The 17037-nt window shown below is 36.8% G+C and overlaps 1 protein-coding gene across 1 annotated transcript; it reads left to right on the forward strand.

Moving 5' to 3' along the window:
- Window positions 1–12348: 12348 nt before the first annotated feature.
- On the forward strand, window positions 12349–16767 carry LOC582743 (5-hydroxytryptamine receptor 1A). The gene has a single exon (XM_011663788.2). The coding sequence runs from the start codon at window positions 12926–12928 to the stop codon at window positions 14042–14044; it is 1119 nt and encodes a 372-aa protein (XP_011662090.1). The 5' UTR covers window positions 12349–12925; the 3' UTR covers window positions 14045–16767.
- Window positions 16768–17037: the final 270 nt, after the last annotated feature.

Here is a 17037-nt window from a genome sequence, read left to right on the forward strand (position 1 = left end):
AAAATCCCCCCTTGAGCTAAAAAAAAAGGGGGGTGAATTTCTGGTTACCAATTTTTTTTTTTTTTTGGGGGGGGGAGGGGAGCAGGGGGAGGCCCGCTCCTCCCCCCTTGCATCTGCGCCTGCAATTTGCAGCAGTGGCATATTGTCTACGAAGGTCAAGGGTTCGAATCCCGACACGGCACCTAATATCCCTTGGCAAGATATTAACTTGCACGTGCTACTCTCCACTCAGGATGCGACCGTTGGTCAAACAGTTTTTGAGCGTCAAGGAACTGCTGGCTGGAATGCTCCCCAGTGAGTGGAGATTGTGCACACCGTATGTGCGGGCAAACACTAGATCTAATGATATATTCTGTAAAGCGCTTAGAGACATATAAAAGCTGAATATTGTTATTGTATTATTATTATGAGGTGTTGTTATTCTGCAAATATTATTTTCATCTCATCTGAACAATGTTACCAATTAGTCTCATTTATTGTGATTGCAGTTTAAATGTTTTACATAACACATAGGACTATATGTTATTTGTAATCATATATTTTTTATTTGTGTTTAGAGGTTGTTGAGAAAAACTGCAAAATGTTTGTATGAAATGTTACTATTCCATTTACTGCACTAGCCCTTTATAACATGCACAAAATCCTAAACAAATTCTCAAACCACAAAAATCTTTATTATATGGTTTTCTTTGACGGCGTCAATGTTCAATCCCCTCTAACAGTAAATTCTCCCAACCAACTTTTGATTTTTTTTCCAACCGTTTTTCCATGAAAATAAGGAATAAAAGACTTCTTTTAAAAAATCTTTCAACACTTAAATGTTTGGTATGGTATATAGAGCCAATTCATTGCATTGTGAAGATTTACTACATTCATCTAAAATTTAATTAAATTATGATAATATAGTTGTGAGAATTTAGGAATTGATCAGATCAGTTTTTCCCAAATGTTTTCATTAATAATAGTCTGTTACCACTCAAACTTTCAGATTATCTTTGAAGTCACTACCTTAATAATTAGCACCATTTTCTCTCATGGGGCGGTCACATATAGGAAACGCATGTCAGCTTGCTAGCTTCTCCCAGATCATAGACGTAATATTACGTCTATGCCCAGATCCTGACAAAAGTTGGGCGCACAACGATGCAGTGCGTCGTCTATGTGTGCCCGGGCCTTCATCTAAACAATGTTACCAAGTCTAAACAATGTTATCTAAACAATCTCTTCTAATGTATGTTCACTGTCAAAAAAGCCATTGGAAGCAAAATTTCTGTGTAATGTTTGCATGCATGGACCAATAAAATAATCTTGAATCTTGAATGTTCAATCTTAAAGGGATAGTTGAGTTCTTGCTTAAGACCGCAAATGCCTTCAAAGTGCATATGGTTACAGCTCTTATTCTTATTATTTCTAGTGCCCTTTTCATCCTAAAATTGCTATGAAAGTAATTTTAGACCCCAAAATGTGTAAATTTTGATTGAATACGATCACAAGAATTCAGCTCCACTTTCAAAGAAATACGGTGACCGTTGATATATTAATTAGTTAATAATAATAATACACAGGCCGGCTGGTTGTGCGTATTATAACCAACACGAAAAAGCCAACAAAAAACAATATTGGCATTGGCTGGAATAAAACGTAAAAGGTGAAACGTAAAATCTCGTTTTTCAAAGCCTGGTTCAAAATTATCGAATGTTTGATCAAAATCAAGTATTACAAAGCAGCTTAATCCGCAGTCTGAGGTCTAAATTTTTCTTTTGTTAATCGTGATTTTAGATCCAGGGTAGGGTTTTTAAAAATGAAATGGTAGACTACGGACCTTTTTGCTTGTTGCCCTAAACAACTACACTGTCGCTCATATAGGTGGAATATTTTTGTTTTACCCAAATTTATGGAATTATTTTAAAAATAATTTAAAAATAATAGATCTAGATAATAGTATACATTCTCAGATTTTATTGGATAGTAATTTTCCAATGTGTGTTTTGCGTGACTGCTAAAGCATGTGTATGCTTCTATGCTTATCAAATAGGGGACCTACGCCCTGAAGTCATAAATGACAGTAATGAGGATTAATGCCCCACAAAAGGGCACTAATATAGCACATCGACACGGTTTTGATCCTGGGGCCTCACAGTTACGAGGCCATTGCTTTGTGACTGAACCATGACTGTACGCAGCGGGGGCTAGGGTAGGGGGCAGTTTCCATAAATTAAAAACAAAAAACAGAAAATGCAATATTTTTTCAATAATTTATTGCATTTTACCCCAGTTCCTAACATAAAAAAAGTCCTCTGTGTGCCCATACCTTGAGCCATAATGCATGGCTATCCAGATCTCAAGTTGTTAGGTGTTATGTTAGATGATGTTAGTATTTCAAGTGAGAGAGAGGTAGATGGAGAAGGCGAGAGAGAGAGAGAGAGAGAGAGAGAGAGAGAGAGAGAAAAAAAAAAGGGGAGGGAGAGAGAGAAAGAAGAAAAGAGAGATAGAGAAGGAGAGAGAGAAGGGGAGGGAGAGAAAGAAGAAATGAGAGACGCTGACGCTGTGGAAAATGAAAAGAAATAGGGGAAGAGAGAGAGAGGGAGAGAGAGAGATGGAGAGACAGGTTGGGAGGGGGGAGGGGGAAGGGGTAGAGGAGGAATATAGAATGTGTTTGTAATGTGTGAGAGAAACGGGAGAAGAACAATCGTTTTAGACTTTGCACGATAATGCGACCTCTTCGTTGACTGCTATATATTATACTGACCTGACGGGTAACAAAGATGGCGCCATTCTATTTCTAATTCAGTCAGGATGGTTTCGCTAGCTCTTCACACAAATTTACTGCAAGAAATATAGTTATAAAAACTAACAATAATACTCATAATTTTCTTCGAAACATCAGCGGTAGCAAACTTTGAATTTAAAAACACCTTCCATACGATTTTTTCTTTTAAGAAAAAACAATGTAGATGATTTTTAACTTTTGCGATGAAGTAGATGGTGTTTGGATAATGATGAGATCTTTTTATAATAATAATAAAAATAATAAAAAAACGTTACTTATAAAGCGCTTACCACCGAAGTCTCTTAGCGCTATAACAAACAAAATAGACTGATAAACAATTATACATTAAACAAAACAAAAGAGTGCAAATAAACCTACAAATTACAATAGATACAGGTGACATTTTAAACGAAAGATGGATTGACTTCATTCATTATGACTGCATAGCTTGCGTCGAGCCGTTGAGGGGCATTACTATGGGGGGGGGGGGCGGTCTTAAGTGGGTGAAATGGAAGTGAGGGGAGTGGGTGGGAGTGGTCGGGTCATCTTTTCATGTCGTAGCCAACTCTCTATTTTTCACCATTCGATATTGGCAGACAATGGGAATAACATATTTTCTCAATAGATCTAGAAAGGAAAATGCTACCCGATACCGTTCAATCACGGATACCAATGATTTGTTCGAGTGACATGAAACACCTTTCATATCCTTGTTCTTAATCCACGAGTTGTTAAATATGGCATAGCATGACAATGAATTCCTTTCGCGTACTCTCTCAGAGAAACGTGGCGAAAAAATAACTGTGTTAATATTTACACATTAACAGCAAGTACATATTTGATTAAGTAGATTACATTGTAAAACACTTGACATCGTTACTTTTCTTCATTGTAGTGAACAAAAGGAACAAGCTTGTAATTTTGTTTTAAAGCCGAAATCGGAATAAGTATAGAAATCAGTGTAAAACATTTGAAATTGATACATTTCACAAAGTCAATTCATTTTAATTCGATTTAATTCAATTCGATTCAATTTGGTTCAGTTCTTGACAATTCAATGATTTGTTCGAGTGACATGAAACACCTTTCATATCTTTGTTGATAATCCATGCATTGTCAAATTTGACGTTGCATGATAATGAATTCCTTAGTCTCAGGCTCGTACTTTCTCAGTATAAGAGTACTTTAATGGGAACAAGCAAGTCATAAATACCACATGTGATTGAAATCTTGAAAATTCCAATAATCCCAGTGATTTATGAAATCGCTGCTGGAGTTTTTTAGGCCAGTTTTGGTCAAATTTGTTGACATTTTGAAAAGCAGATGACTCGAGCGTCGTTATGTTTTCTGCGAAGCTATTACATGTATTACATCTTTTATGGATTTTGGGGGTCTAATTCTGCAAAGATACAGAATCCGAATTGAACTTCCGTTTAATAATGAACAATACTAATTATGGGTCTATATCACCACTATCACGTAGCCTACAATATATTGATTTATATTTCTTGTTAAATTGTAATCCGGGTGTGGGAGAGATTCCCAGTACCATATCAACAACTTACAATTTTTCAGAATTTCCACCTCCTGCGGCTCCAAATACCGACCGTGAACTTGGAAGGCTATAACTTGACCTCAATTTCTCCCCCCCCCCCCTCTCTCTCTCTCTCTCTCTCTCTCTCTTTCTCTCTCTCTCTCTCTCTCTCCCCCCTTTTCCCCTCTCTGTATCTTTCATCTCGCTCTATATGGACCTGTCTCGAGTTGCGTAGCGTGGGTCGAGCCAGTAATGGGAGGGGTGAATTGGTCTATTACTACAACGATAAATTCGTGTAAATATATTATACAACTATCATGTGAAAGGTGAATGCAGTAGGTTTCCTATCTTCCCTGTCTTTTGCTTTCTCCTCCTGTCCCTTACCCCTACGATGGAGGTGGAGGAGGGGGGGGGGGGCACAGTAGCTGCTGAAGGGTGTACATCTGGAAACTAAATTTCCAGGAATCGCTCCATAAGAGTCATGTTACAACAATAATTTCTCTATAAAATATCAGTTTTCCAACAAATCACGAATAATGTCACGTACATTATATCTTCATTTCCCTGCAAGCACTTATGTTCCTCCATATTCCATCCAATCAAACCTCAGATTGTTATGGAGACGACCTTAAACGATCTCAAATATCATAAAAACAATGGGGGCGTCTAGCTTGAATTTGATTGGGCTCTTATCTCTTTACTATGTACTTAAAGTCTAAGATTCTTTCTCGGATAATCGCTTTGTTTGGTTGACTTTTCTTGTTATTTCGTTCATCTCTTTTTAATTAGAATCAGACGAAAAAGCATAGGGCCTATCCGTATCACTTTGTACTTTCCTTGTTTATATATTTAAAAACTTAAATCAATGATGTGTTTGAAACGTAAAACAACGTAACAAAACGTAACTTGTATAAGAAATTATTACATTTAGCTTATATACATAAAAGTTTATCTTCATCAATGCGAGGGAAGGGGTAGACTGCATATAATTTGTTGTCCAGTCTTAGGAACCTAATGTGTAAACTTGTTATTTAATTTGCACACTGGTTTTATTAAAGGGGGGTGGGTAACGACCGGCGCCCCTTTTAAAACCCAAATGTGATGTACTCAAACGACAAACCTGCCCTCTTATTGTGCTCTCGTGCCCCCTTTCAAATTTTACATGTTAGATGTATTTTAAAAATCAGAAATTTGTTTTTTTATTCACTTGTCGGAGGTTTTTTTTCGGAATCGTTCCCCATTTTAGAGAGGCACCTGAATCAACCCCTGAATACACGATTTGTGCAACATTGATGACTATCCTTGGAGTTTTTTTCTTCAGTTGTTTACCAAGAAATGTATTCGTATATTTCCTAGCAACTCAGTCATATCCGAACATTTCCCAAGCGCACTGTTTGAATTAGTCATCATTGACAGTCTAACCTTTGATCTTTGATATTGGGGGAGGTTTCGTTGCCATGGTAATACAGGTGACTGACAAACATATTGAGGGTGTTTTGTAGTTAAATGGTTTATTATAAGGTTCTTTGGATTAGTCTGTCGTGATACCATCCCTTTAGTTTATGTTCCTGTTTTTTATTTACTCTTTTCTGCATGATTAAAAAAAACCATGATAATGACATGGTAGAGTAGGAGAACAACTACGTGTACATGTAGTTGCATTATCAACCACCCATCTTATGTTGATCGTGCATTTGTGTCTTTTACACCAGTTCTCTCGAACAAGCTGCCAAGTGACTTTGCGAAACATTCAATGCCTTGGAATCTTTCAGAAAAATGTTGTAAAGCTGTTATTTACTCAGAGTTACTAATGCTATTATGTTGTTCAATTCTGGAGAGAGATTTATGTATTTTGTTTTGTATAGCGCCTTGAGTAAGTTATTAGATAAATGGGCTTTATTATTATTTATTGTTATTATTATTTTTATTTTATATATATACGGTATATATATATATATATATTTTTTTTTATTTATTTATTTTTTTTTTTTTGGGGGGGGGGGGGGTCAAATGCTTCTAACAGATGACGGAGAACGTCTAACGGGATAAATAAAGCTTGAACATTTATACAACTAGATGAGTTTATTATGATTCTGCATCTGATACTAAATTTGAAATTTAATCCCTACTCATATAACTCATATAACATGAGTGGTTTGGCGAAAACGAAAATACATGAGACCCACTTCCTCATATAAAGCAAATTATTGTTTTTCCGTAACTAAAATATCTAACGGATAAATACTTGATATTTCAGTTACGGAAAAACAATAATGTGCTAAATATAAGGAAGTGGGTCTCATGTATTTTCGTTTTCGCCAAACCACATATGAGTTAATTTGATATGCACTGAGCGCACTCTGAAAACCCGGCTAATTCAATGTAGCGTGTAATAACATGGCTATATACGAATGACTGAGCAGAACAAGTCTACACTTTATCACTTAACATGATTATCATTAATTCTACTTTTCACTGAAGAAAAAAAGGAAAATAAAAACAGATCGTCATGTCCTGTGCCATACTTATTAATGTAGCCGATAACGTTACCATGCCTACGCATGCGCAAAATAACCTAGTCACACCGACGAGACCGAATGAGGCATCTGTTACTCGTTTAGTTCAAAACACGGTTGCGTACTTTCTCATTGTGTAGAATCACCAAAAAACGGCGATCGTAATCGCCGATCGCAAACTCACAAAAAGGTGCGTTTACGATCATTTGTAAACGCGTTAATGTGGTCAACGTAGCATGCGCAGTGCAGGTGAGCGAATCAAGCTACAGACTCTGCAGTGCACTTCTCTGGCTCCTCCAGGCATGATTCTGGCTCTGAGCCAGAATCATGCCTGGAGGAGCCAGAGAAGTGAGGATAAACAGTACACCGTGGAACTGCGATTACGATGAGCGTTTCAAATCGCTCATTCTGCCTTCAAAACTGAGCATAAACGTACCAAGTCATTAGAGTTAATTTTGTTTTATGAAATGTTTTATTTTTCCAAACAGATGTAGTATAAATCGAAATAAAGTAAATATAAATTACATTATTCAGAAGTTTAAATCAGTTACAAGTCAAAACTAAATTCGTCCATTTTCTTATTCATCCAAAACAGTACGCCATTTTTGTTCGGTATGGTGTCGATTATCATTGGTGTGACCGGAGTATCGCAGGACAACACAGGCCATCGCCCTCGGACTCTCAATGTCTCTCATTGCATGTTTTCGGAATGCATTATACAAAATACATCGAAGACATAGTTTGCCGGGTGAGCGTGCTTGTACATTAAGGGCGGGGGGGGGGGGGGGGTAATGTAAATATATTTTAAACTTCTCTTATAAAGGAAGTCATCTTCCTCCTCTGCGGTTTTTTAAAAGAAATAAATGCTTATTGATTACTGAAGTAGTTTTGAGGGCGTGTAGGTCAGTGACTTTCTTGCAATAATCTAACTGAAATAGGCAAGCTCGGGTATCCCCCCCCCCTGTTTCCTGTATTTGTTACTACAGGTACTAAATCTTTTTTTTTTAATAAATTGATTTTGTTATTACTTGATTTGATTTATTTCATGGTTTCGGGGGTAGGTTGGGATGGTGTATATCATTCCGTCATAGGAATAATGATTATTGGCTCCTTCTAAAAACCTTAACCAACACGAAGCATATTAGCATAAATAGCCCAATCCACGTGATTGATTGAGGGTCTTAGAAAATTCGAGAGTATTTTTGGAAAATTCGAAGGAAAATGTAACTAGATACACAGGTTGCTAGGTATCTCCGACGAGGTGCGAAACCATATGGGCACGCTTCGAGTCATTAAATCCGCTCAAAACGTCAACATTGGGTAATATTAAACGAATACTCTTTGTCTTTCCTAAGACTAAGACACGAATCCGGGTTGATGATTTATGATTTCATATCCAAGAAAATATTTAACTTGACACAATATCCTGGTAGATATCTCCTTTTTTAACTCAATGTCTTGACACTGGATCTCAAGGTAGTAGTGATTTGTTGAGTGGTTGTGAAAACATACGAAATGTACTGGTTCTCTTCATCGTACACGACACTGTTTTGCGATAAAGGTATATCTTATATCATTGTGGTCGTACTCCTCGTTGATATGCAGTACCATGAGAATTTATTTTTATCTTCACAACTTCGTCAATCTTCCTTACCATTTCAACACGAACAAAAAAATAAATTTACACTAACAGTTACTATAATTCTTATTTTCAATTAATCTCGATTTCTTCTCCTGTTCGAAGGCTACACAAATCACCCGCAAATTCTATACTATGAGCCAGCTTCACCTCATACGCCGAATGCAGATTTTTATCTTATGAATCACGATTCTTAACATTAAACCAAATACGTGTACTCACTTTTCAGGATAATTATTTGTCCCATTTTCTAATCAGGGTACCATGTAATTACCCTTATTATCTGAAGAGGTAAATATTACAAAAGTCAACGAATGCTGCATTTAGAGACCTTAATTGTGCAGTACGTCACTGGTGTACGACAAAAGCTCGGCATTTATAATTTGCGTATACTGCCAAATTACTCTGTTTCAAACTATAATACTGTAATTACATCGTTTGTTCTTACATCGAGCATTTTAAAACCACTAATAGTTCTGAAAGGGACCATCAAATAACTTTCCGGCACTGTATGGAGATGATGACGAATTACTGAAAGCGAAAGCGGTTAAAACGGACGCGATTAGTTATCAAATGAATTAGCGGAATGGGGTCCCTTTATTTTTCGCACTGAGCCCCTGTATATACGAGCTATGGTATCAGGGTCTGAGTTTAACACCATACCCCCATTTAGTCAATGTGTGCCTCTCAGTGCAAACGAACGTATAATTTAACAGATAATAAGATGGATTACTTAATTCATTAGACCGTAGAGCGGTAATTGAAATTGCATGTTCGTATCAGTGATCAGTATGCACCCCATTGCCCTTTTCAACTGAAGGTTTTGCTTCCTTTTACAAGTGAACTCTCACAGAAAGGTGGTGAAAATGATATGTTAATTTCAAAAAGAAAATAAAGTGAATAACCTGATTAAATGTACGCCACATAATTAACCCAACATGACCAAGGTACATTATTACATTATTAAGTTATCATTTTGTCCACGGTTTTCCTTTTTTCAACTAAAGTGTCAGACAAAAATTGACGAGACAGTTCATAGCTGCCGTTCATTTGCTTTTTAAGGATTATACATCATGTGAGAAAACCAACAGCAAACAAAATGGACTTCACAATTATTTAGATGAATTGAATTACATCATAACTTTACAGGTGATATATATTATTCATTGTTCGTTTATATCCCAAGTTCGATCCTTTCCCCGGTGCTAATTATCCACGCTTGATCTCACCCCGGGTGTATTAAATGGGTTACTGGTAATGCTGGGGTAATAATAATTACAGGACCCGTGGGGAAAGAGTGGTGTGGCTTTGGCTATACTACCCTGGGTTAAAGAGTCAGACCAATTCAATGCCCATAGAGCGATTGTAAGCATAACTATATTTTCTTCACAGGGCGATTGTAAAACATTTAAGCTTCAGCCACGGGTTTACGGGGTAATTGTGACATCAATTGCATTTTTAGCTGTATTTATAAAAAAATATACCATATCCTAAAATTAACTTAACTTAAATCGTCCAATCGCATCTCAAGCTTAATATAACCCTATATCAAATCAAAGCTCCTAAGCATTAGCAACAAATGTCGGCTCACTCAAAGAACGACTAAATCCATTATCTTATCATATTGCAGAGGCTAAACGTGAGTACATAGTTGATAGGTGTAACAATTAGTTACTGTTCTATAAGTAGTATACAAAGATACCCATACCTAAAGATACATTCTTGCTAATAACATTTCTTATCAGACGTATCATGAATGTCGTATACTATATACTCAACATAATACGACATAAAAATTAATTTCCTCATATCTGAACGGAACATAAAATGTAAACTGGGTTGATTAAGATAAATCTGAGTGAAAAATTGATAAGTTTTAAAACTATTATTTTTCAGGGGTGCTACATTTATTGAGCATTCAAAGGATCCACTTTAACTTCTATTTCTCACATGGCGGACTAGAGTCACACTATTAAATCTTTGATAAGAATATTAAAGGGAATGAAGGGACGACACTTTAATTTGATTTTTACGAATGTCCTTATTCTGTCATGCCGGTGACTATCGTTAAACAAAGGCTGTAAGCATAATCAGGTCTGCTCACTGTAATAAATTTGTTGTTGTGTTTTGTCATATTTTTTTGGTCATATTTGAACCTATTCATCAATGAATAATCTGTATTCAAGATGGCTAAGAATTAATTGGTTATCATTCTTAATTGACGAGTAGAAAAATACCCTAGACAGAAAAACAAGAGAGTAGAAGATAGAAAGGGGACGAGAGATAAAGAGGGGAGGAAGAGAGATATAAACAGAGAGGAGAAAGAGATATATGGATACACAGATAGATAGAAAGGGAGAGGGGAGAGGAGCGAGAGGAGCGATATGAGAGAGAGAGAGAGAGAGGAGAGAGCGAGAGAGAGAAGAGGGGCAGGAATGGGGTAGAGAGAGAGAGAGAGAAAGAGAGAGGAGGAGGAGGAGAATGCGAGAGAGAGAAGAGGGGCAGGAATGGGGTAGAGAGAGAGAGAGAGAGAGAGAGTGCAGTGGAGCTCTATATAGTTTTATGATTGTGTCTGTTTTTTCAGCCGAATTTTATTACGTTTAAGATCATTGTAAACATCACCTTTAAATCGACATACACGAGTGCGTGAGCAATTCGAGCAATTCAAGCTTTTCTAAGCTGCAATGAGAAGGTTCTAGGCCCTTCTCTCTATTGTGAACCTGATTGTGAATATTTACACGTCTCCATATCAATCATAACTTAGCATCCATAACATAGATAAAGAAATACGGCATATAATATGTAATATCATACCCGTTCGTGTGATACATTTTCCGTGTAACCCTAGATAGACTGGAGATAGAATCACACAAAAACTGGGATCGACCACAACTTCCTGGGTCGACCAAGGACTGTCAGACCATGGAGCTACTAGCTAGTAACTCCATGGTCTGACTGAGGCGCAGGAACAGATTATTGTTCTCCTGGAGTAAAATATATGAATACAAACAATAAAAATAAAACAAAATAATAATAATAATTATTATTATAATAACGTTAGTGATGATTCAACAACAACAAATACTACTACTACTACTACTACTACTACTACTACTACTACTACTACTACCACCACCACCACCACCACCACCACTACTACTACTACTACTACTACTACTACTACTATTACCGCCACCACTACTACTACTACTACTACTATTATTACTACTTTTAATACTACTACTTCTACTACTATTACTAATAATAACGATATTATATAATGATACTGTATTAATGATATTAATGACAAAAATAGTTTAAAAAGTGACAATAATTTCTCAATATCATTGTGGTATATATTTCAAAGAGGTTTCACCTGCTTGGCATAAGTGTTTTATTATTCACCCCATTCCATTCCACTGCATCGAATGCTATTCAGAAGTTTGTATTTGTCATGTCGGTAAAGGACTTTAGAAAATCGTCGATTATACCGGATTTAATGACCGAGAACTGCTTGCATTGCTGGTTTACCCAACTAGATAGTCACCAACCGTGAAACAACCCAAACATATCCAAACGTTGAGTATAATAGGCCCTACTCGAATAATGCAAGCCAACAGCCATACACTTCACATACTAAATGAGATCCTTTGCACGAATATGAACAAAAGTGCGGTGTGGGGGTCGAATTCGGGTTCCAGAAACAAGCGAGCAATAATAATAATCTCAAAACCATAAAAATGAAGCTTTTGAGAAAGCTTGACACGATTGAGTGGGTTTAAGCCATACATATTGAAACGCGAATTGACGATTGGATGTACGTACTATTATGACGTCACGCTATTGAGAGTAGGTGGGAGAGCATGTATAACAACTTGCGGGTACGGTGTTCATTCACCATTCGGGCGAACGGGAGGAGCTAAACGCGACCAGTAGCTGGAATAGAGTACCATACTACTGTATGCCAGTGCGTGGTGTAGGATCGCCCTCTTATTTCAAAAACTTTTCTCACGAAGATATTACGTTTGCATCATGCACAAGACTGTTAAATCTCTGCTAGTACTAGTATGAGTTTCAATCGGCCATTTATCAACGATAAATCAAAAATCGTATCAAACATGCAGGATAAATGACTCTGGAGTTTGATCAGGAACCAGTAATTTCTTTTTGTGAGCAGCCGGGAGTGGCACTATAGTCCAGACGTTTATGAGTGTTTGCTATCGATCTGTAAGTTTCGATTTGTATTCATACACTAGTCTCGGACGTCATGTTTATTGCGTAGAGGCCTGCTAAGACTTAATAAGTCGATACATGACGGTTGTCTAAAGAACTGCAGTCTAATATTTTGACACCACCATGTTTACCCGCAGAGACATCCGACCGGAAAAGTGAATCCCAAGTGGGGAAGGTTTGGATTTTTGTTGTTGTGCTCATTGCATTGCAAGGACGCAAGGTGTTTAGCAATCATGGAAGTTATGACGACTGTACACGTTATGGATGGAATAACCATAGCAGAAAACAATGTAACACGACTTGAATGTGACTTTCAACCATTGAGGTTGTTATTTTTGATACCTTTTATACTGATCACAATGCTAGCAGTACCGGGGAACCTGCTGGTCATGGCCGCCGTTCACCGAGAGAAAAGACTCAAAACTCCGACCAACGTCCTTGTCGTTGGGTTGGCCGTCTCTGATCTCACCAATGGAATCCTCTCCATACCGGCTGCCTATTTTTGGTTTGTAAATTACTGCGACCAGATCGTCGTTCTTTATTTTCGTTTTATCGCAAGAACGTGCTGTGCATGCTCGGTTGTTCATCTTGTTTTAATATCCATCGATCGCTATGTCTCTGTGAAAAAACCCTTGAAATACCAGTCACTCATAACGAGAAGGAGAGCGAGGAAGAGTTCGGTAATAACCATGCTGGTGATCATACCCTACATGTTCACCGTCGTCATTCTTTACCACCTCGTCGAAATCAACAAAATCGAAGTGAACCAATTTGCATTCGAAATATTCTGGAATTACATACCGTCATCGATGATCGCGGTGGCGATGTTGGTCACGTCGATCATCTACGGGTACGTGTTCTATCAGGCTCATAAGCTCCGGACGAGGATGTCGTCGATGATGAGGAGTAGTCATAAAGCAGCATCAGTTCAAAACTCTCGAGCGAAGCAGATAAGAGCTACAAAGACCTTAGCCTTCGTGGTTCTTGCCTTCGCCATTTGCTGGCTACCGATCTGTATCGCGTTGTTCGTCGACACCAACGGATCAAGCTACGACCCCAACCTTGCGATAGGGCCGACGATGGCCTACTATATGAACTCCTTTATGAACCCGTTGATCTACGCGCACAGGAGCAGAGACTTTCGAGGAGCCTTCAAGAGAATCTTGAGGGATATGGTCCGATGCGTTGTCGGAGGTAAGCCTGCCATGCACCGATCATCATCTACCATGTCAACATCACAAAGACCCAGTGCTGTAGAATTCCCACCCAGCGTTGCAGACTTGACACCCAGTAGTGTCGAATACCCAGTAGGAGCTACAAATTATGTCGTTAGCAATAGCGACACGGTATGACATCATGATCATGTAAAATATGTTTCATAATGCACAGTGTGTTCATACTATGTGGGTGTAAAAATTGTACTATTGAACAAAATAACAAATATGTAATATCTTTCTTCGTAGAGGTGTTTCAACCGCCTTTAACCAAAGGATGTGTCTTGGATACGACGGACAGGATATACTTGAACCTCATACATTATTGTCAAATTTGTCCATACACTTTTTTTAAAATTGTGAATTGTGAAAAAGATTATGTTTTATCATAAAATGTCATGGCCAAAATTGTTTTAAATGTACATTCGAGAGAGATTTTATAATAATGATAATGATAATAATGATAATAAAATAATTTGTTCTGTAATAGCGCATTTCATGTCTGTTGACATTTCAATGCGCTTTATAATATACATCTATAGGCCTACATAGCTTTATAAAATAACAAGATCTCTCTCTGTTGTTGTCCCTCCGCTTTTCGGAGATCAGCGAGTTTATCACATTCGAAGTACTAGGCTGCTGTAAATATGTCATAAAATCATGAAAGGGAAATCAGTAAACAGAAGCATATAATTATAGAAAGCAATGAAGTTCTTACAAAGAGAAACATTACGACATTACTTATCCATTAGTACTATCTATCAATAAATTTATGATATTTCTGCTCTAAAAATGAAATACAAACCCGGAATTCTTTCTCCCTCTGACAAATGGTATTTGTAATACAAGTACAGTGTATTCTGGCTAATAATAATAATAATAATAATATTCTTCGACATTGGTTTTCTTAAAGTCGTTACTGCATGAAGTGAACGCAATGAACCTAATTATGTACAGTGTTATGACCTAGTATCCAAATACTTCCCAATATTTCGTGTGCAGTATAAAAAGGAATAGTGAATTCTTGGTAATCAACATAATAGTTGTTCTCAAATGTGTTATTATTTTCATGCTTTTTATTCTTTCCTAAACACACAGTGTGCATGAGGAGCTAATCTTGATTAAATGCTGATCGATAAATGTGTCTTTCGCTTTCAGAGCTTTCAGTGCAACGTTAACAAATTGTCATGATTTTTATTAATTAAAATCTGGGGGCGGTAGGGGTTGGGCAAAATGTGTTTTATTGTTTTATTGCTGTCCAAGTTCCGATTACAATCTGGATCGGTTTTTACAACAACAAGGGTTCTTTTTATTTTGCTAGACGCACACGAAATTAAAAGAACAAAATTGCAAGTATATAATTTAATCATTCAAAGTTTACTACGTTACTGGCTCGATGCAAGAAGGAACTGCATTGAGTAATAAACTCAACTTAGTTCCTTCTTGTATTGTCCGTGATCTATATCGTAGTATACGTTGAATACATGATACAACTTCAAAGAAATATTTCAAAGCCTCATTGTCTATGAAATAGTGTGTTAAAGGTCACTTATTATTCGGACAGTATAACGAAACCATACGACAATACTATTATTGCAAACACGCTGGAGTAATACAGAATGTAAACCTCTTCTATTTCTTACTTCATTCGACGTCGATATAATGTGGATGACAAAACCTCTGATATCATAATTATCTCCTCATATAAACCCGCTCCAAATGTTTAATAACGCCTTAATATCACTAGTGTAAACATGTTTTAGTTTTCGTATATATCCAACTCGGGCCTTCTATATAACTTTGACGAAATCTTTGGAAATATACACGTATACGATTTGATCGGGGTTACGCGTTTTTTTTTCTTCTTAAAGGTTCGTAATTCAGGAAACGACCACGGTTCTATTTCAATTTCGGAATAATGAACCTTCAGCTTTATGAATCAATTTTCATTTTCGGAAATATGAATCCTTACTCATTTTGAGAATGATGACTCTTATTTCATTATCGGAATTATGAACCCTTTTTTCTTCTTCTGAACTTTGAATAGGACCCTATTTGGAATAACGAACCTTCGAAAAACGACATGTCATCTTTATGGTCTAGTTTGAAAGCTAATATGGCATCCTGCGTATCAGTTCCATAAAACGTAGTAAATGTCCTTCAATAATCAATCATTGACCGAGTTCAGCAACCCTTCAATATGTTAGACCAGGAAGGTAAATCAAAGCAGAGAAAACATTTCGAGCCTTGATTATTTAGAGTCACGTCAGCTTATGGAGAGTATTGTTTTCACACTTTAAACATATTTTGGTTGTTGGTGCTTCTTGCAGAGTAATCCTTGATCGATGCCTACGATTTAAGAGCCGATCTTTCGTCAGCTAAAACTTTCAAGTACATTATTTAACCAATATCATTATCAAATTGTTCTCACTGTACTCTTGTTTTGTAAAACGAATCACAAGCTACATAGTTGGTGTGCATTTTATAACGTGATATTGATTATTAATACTTTTTACTTTCGTCTTTCAAATCACGATACAAGGTTTTACATATTGGATTAATATATATTTTACTTTTAGATTTGAACATCTCTTTTCCCCGTCATATCTTGAGATATTTATTACGACTACATTACTGTATTAACAAAATGAAAATTTGATATAGAAAACGAGGAGGCGGTGATTTCTTAAGGACAATAAGGGAGAACGTAAAAGAAAGAGAAATTAAGTAGAGCATACTTTGCTTTTTTATGTCATTCTTTACGCTTAGATTCACATTCTCCAGTGTTCAACATTTTGTCGTGTGTCATGGTATTACGACCTCGTGAAATGAAAGAGACATAAACATGATGAAAACAATAATCAGTTCCGTTCTCTTGGCTCATTTATTCATCTTGAATTACATCTTCATGATTTTCGTGAAAGAATTGGGTTGAGTGATTGCCTGTGCATGGGGTAGTGACAACCTAATTGGTGAAGAGTATGTCTGTCGTGAATTATGAATATCAGCTCTCAGGCTTGGTGAGAAGGGCGAGATAAGGGCGGTACAGATGACAACTAAATTATTCATACCCTGACAAGTTTTGGAATTTTCAAGTACGTGAAAATATTTATTGATTCGTCCTGATTTAT

This window comes from Strongylocentrotus purpuratus, unplaced genomic scaffold (genome assembly GCF_000002235.5).
Source record: "Strongylocentrotus purpuratus isolate Spur 01 unplaced genomic scaffold, Spur_5.0 spur5_scaffold_9, whole genome shotgun sequence".
In the NCBI taxonomy this organism is placed as follows: Eukaryota; Metazoa; Echinodermata; class Echinoidea; order Camarodonta; family Strongylocentrotidae; genus Strongylocentrotus; species Strongylocentrotus purpuratus.

Bases quoted from the DNA above. Each gene is read 5' to 3' on its own strand.
- LOC582743 (XM_011663788.2), top strand. From the start codon at position 12,926: ATGGAAGTTATGACGACTGTACACGTTATGGATGGAATAACCATAGCA.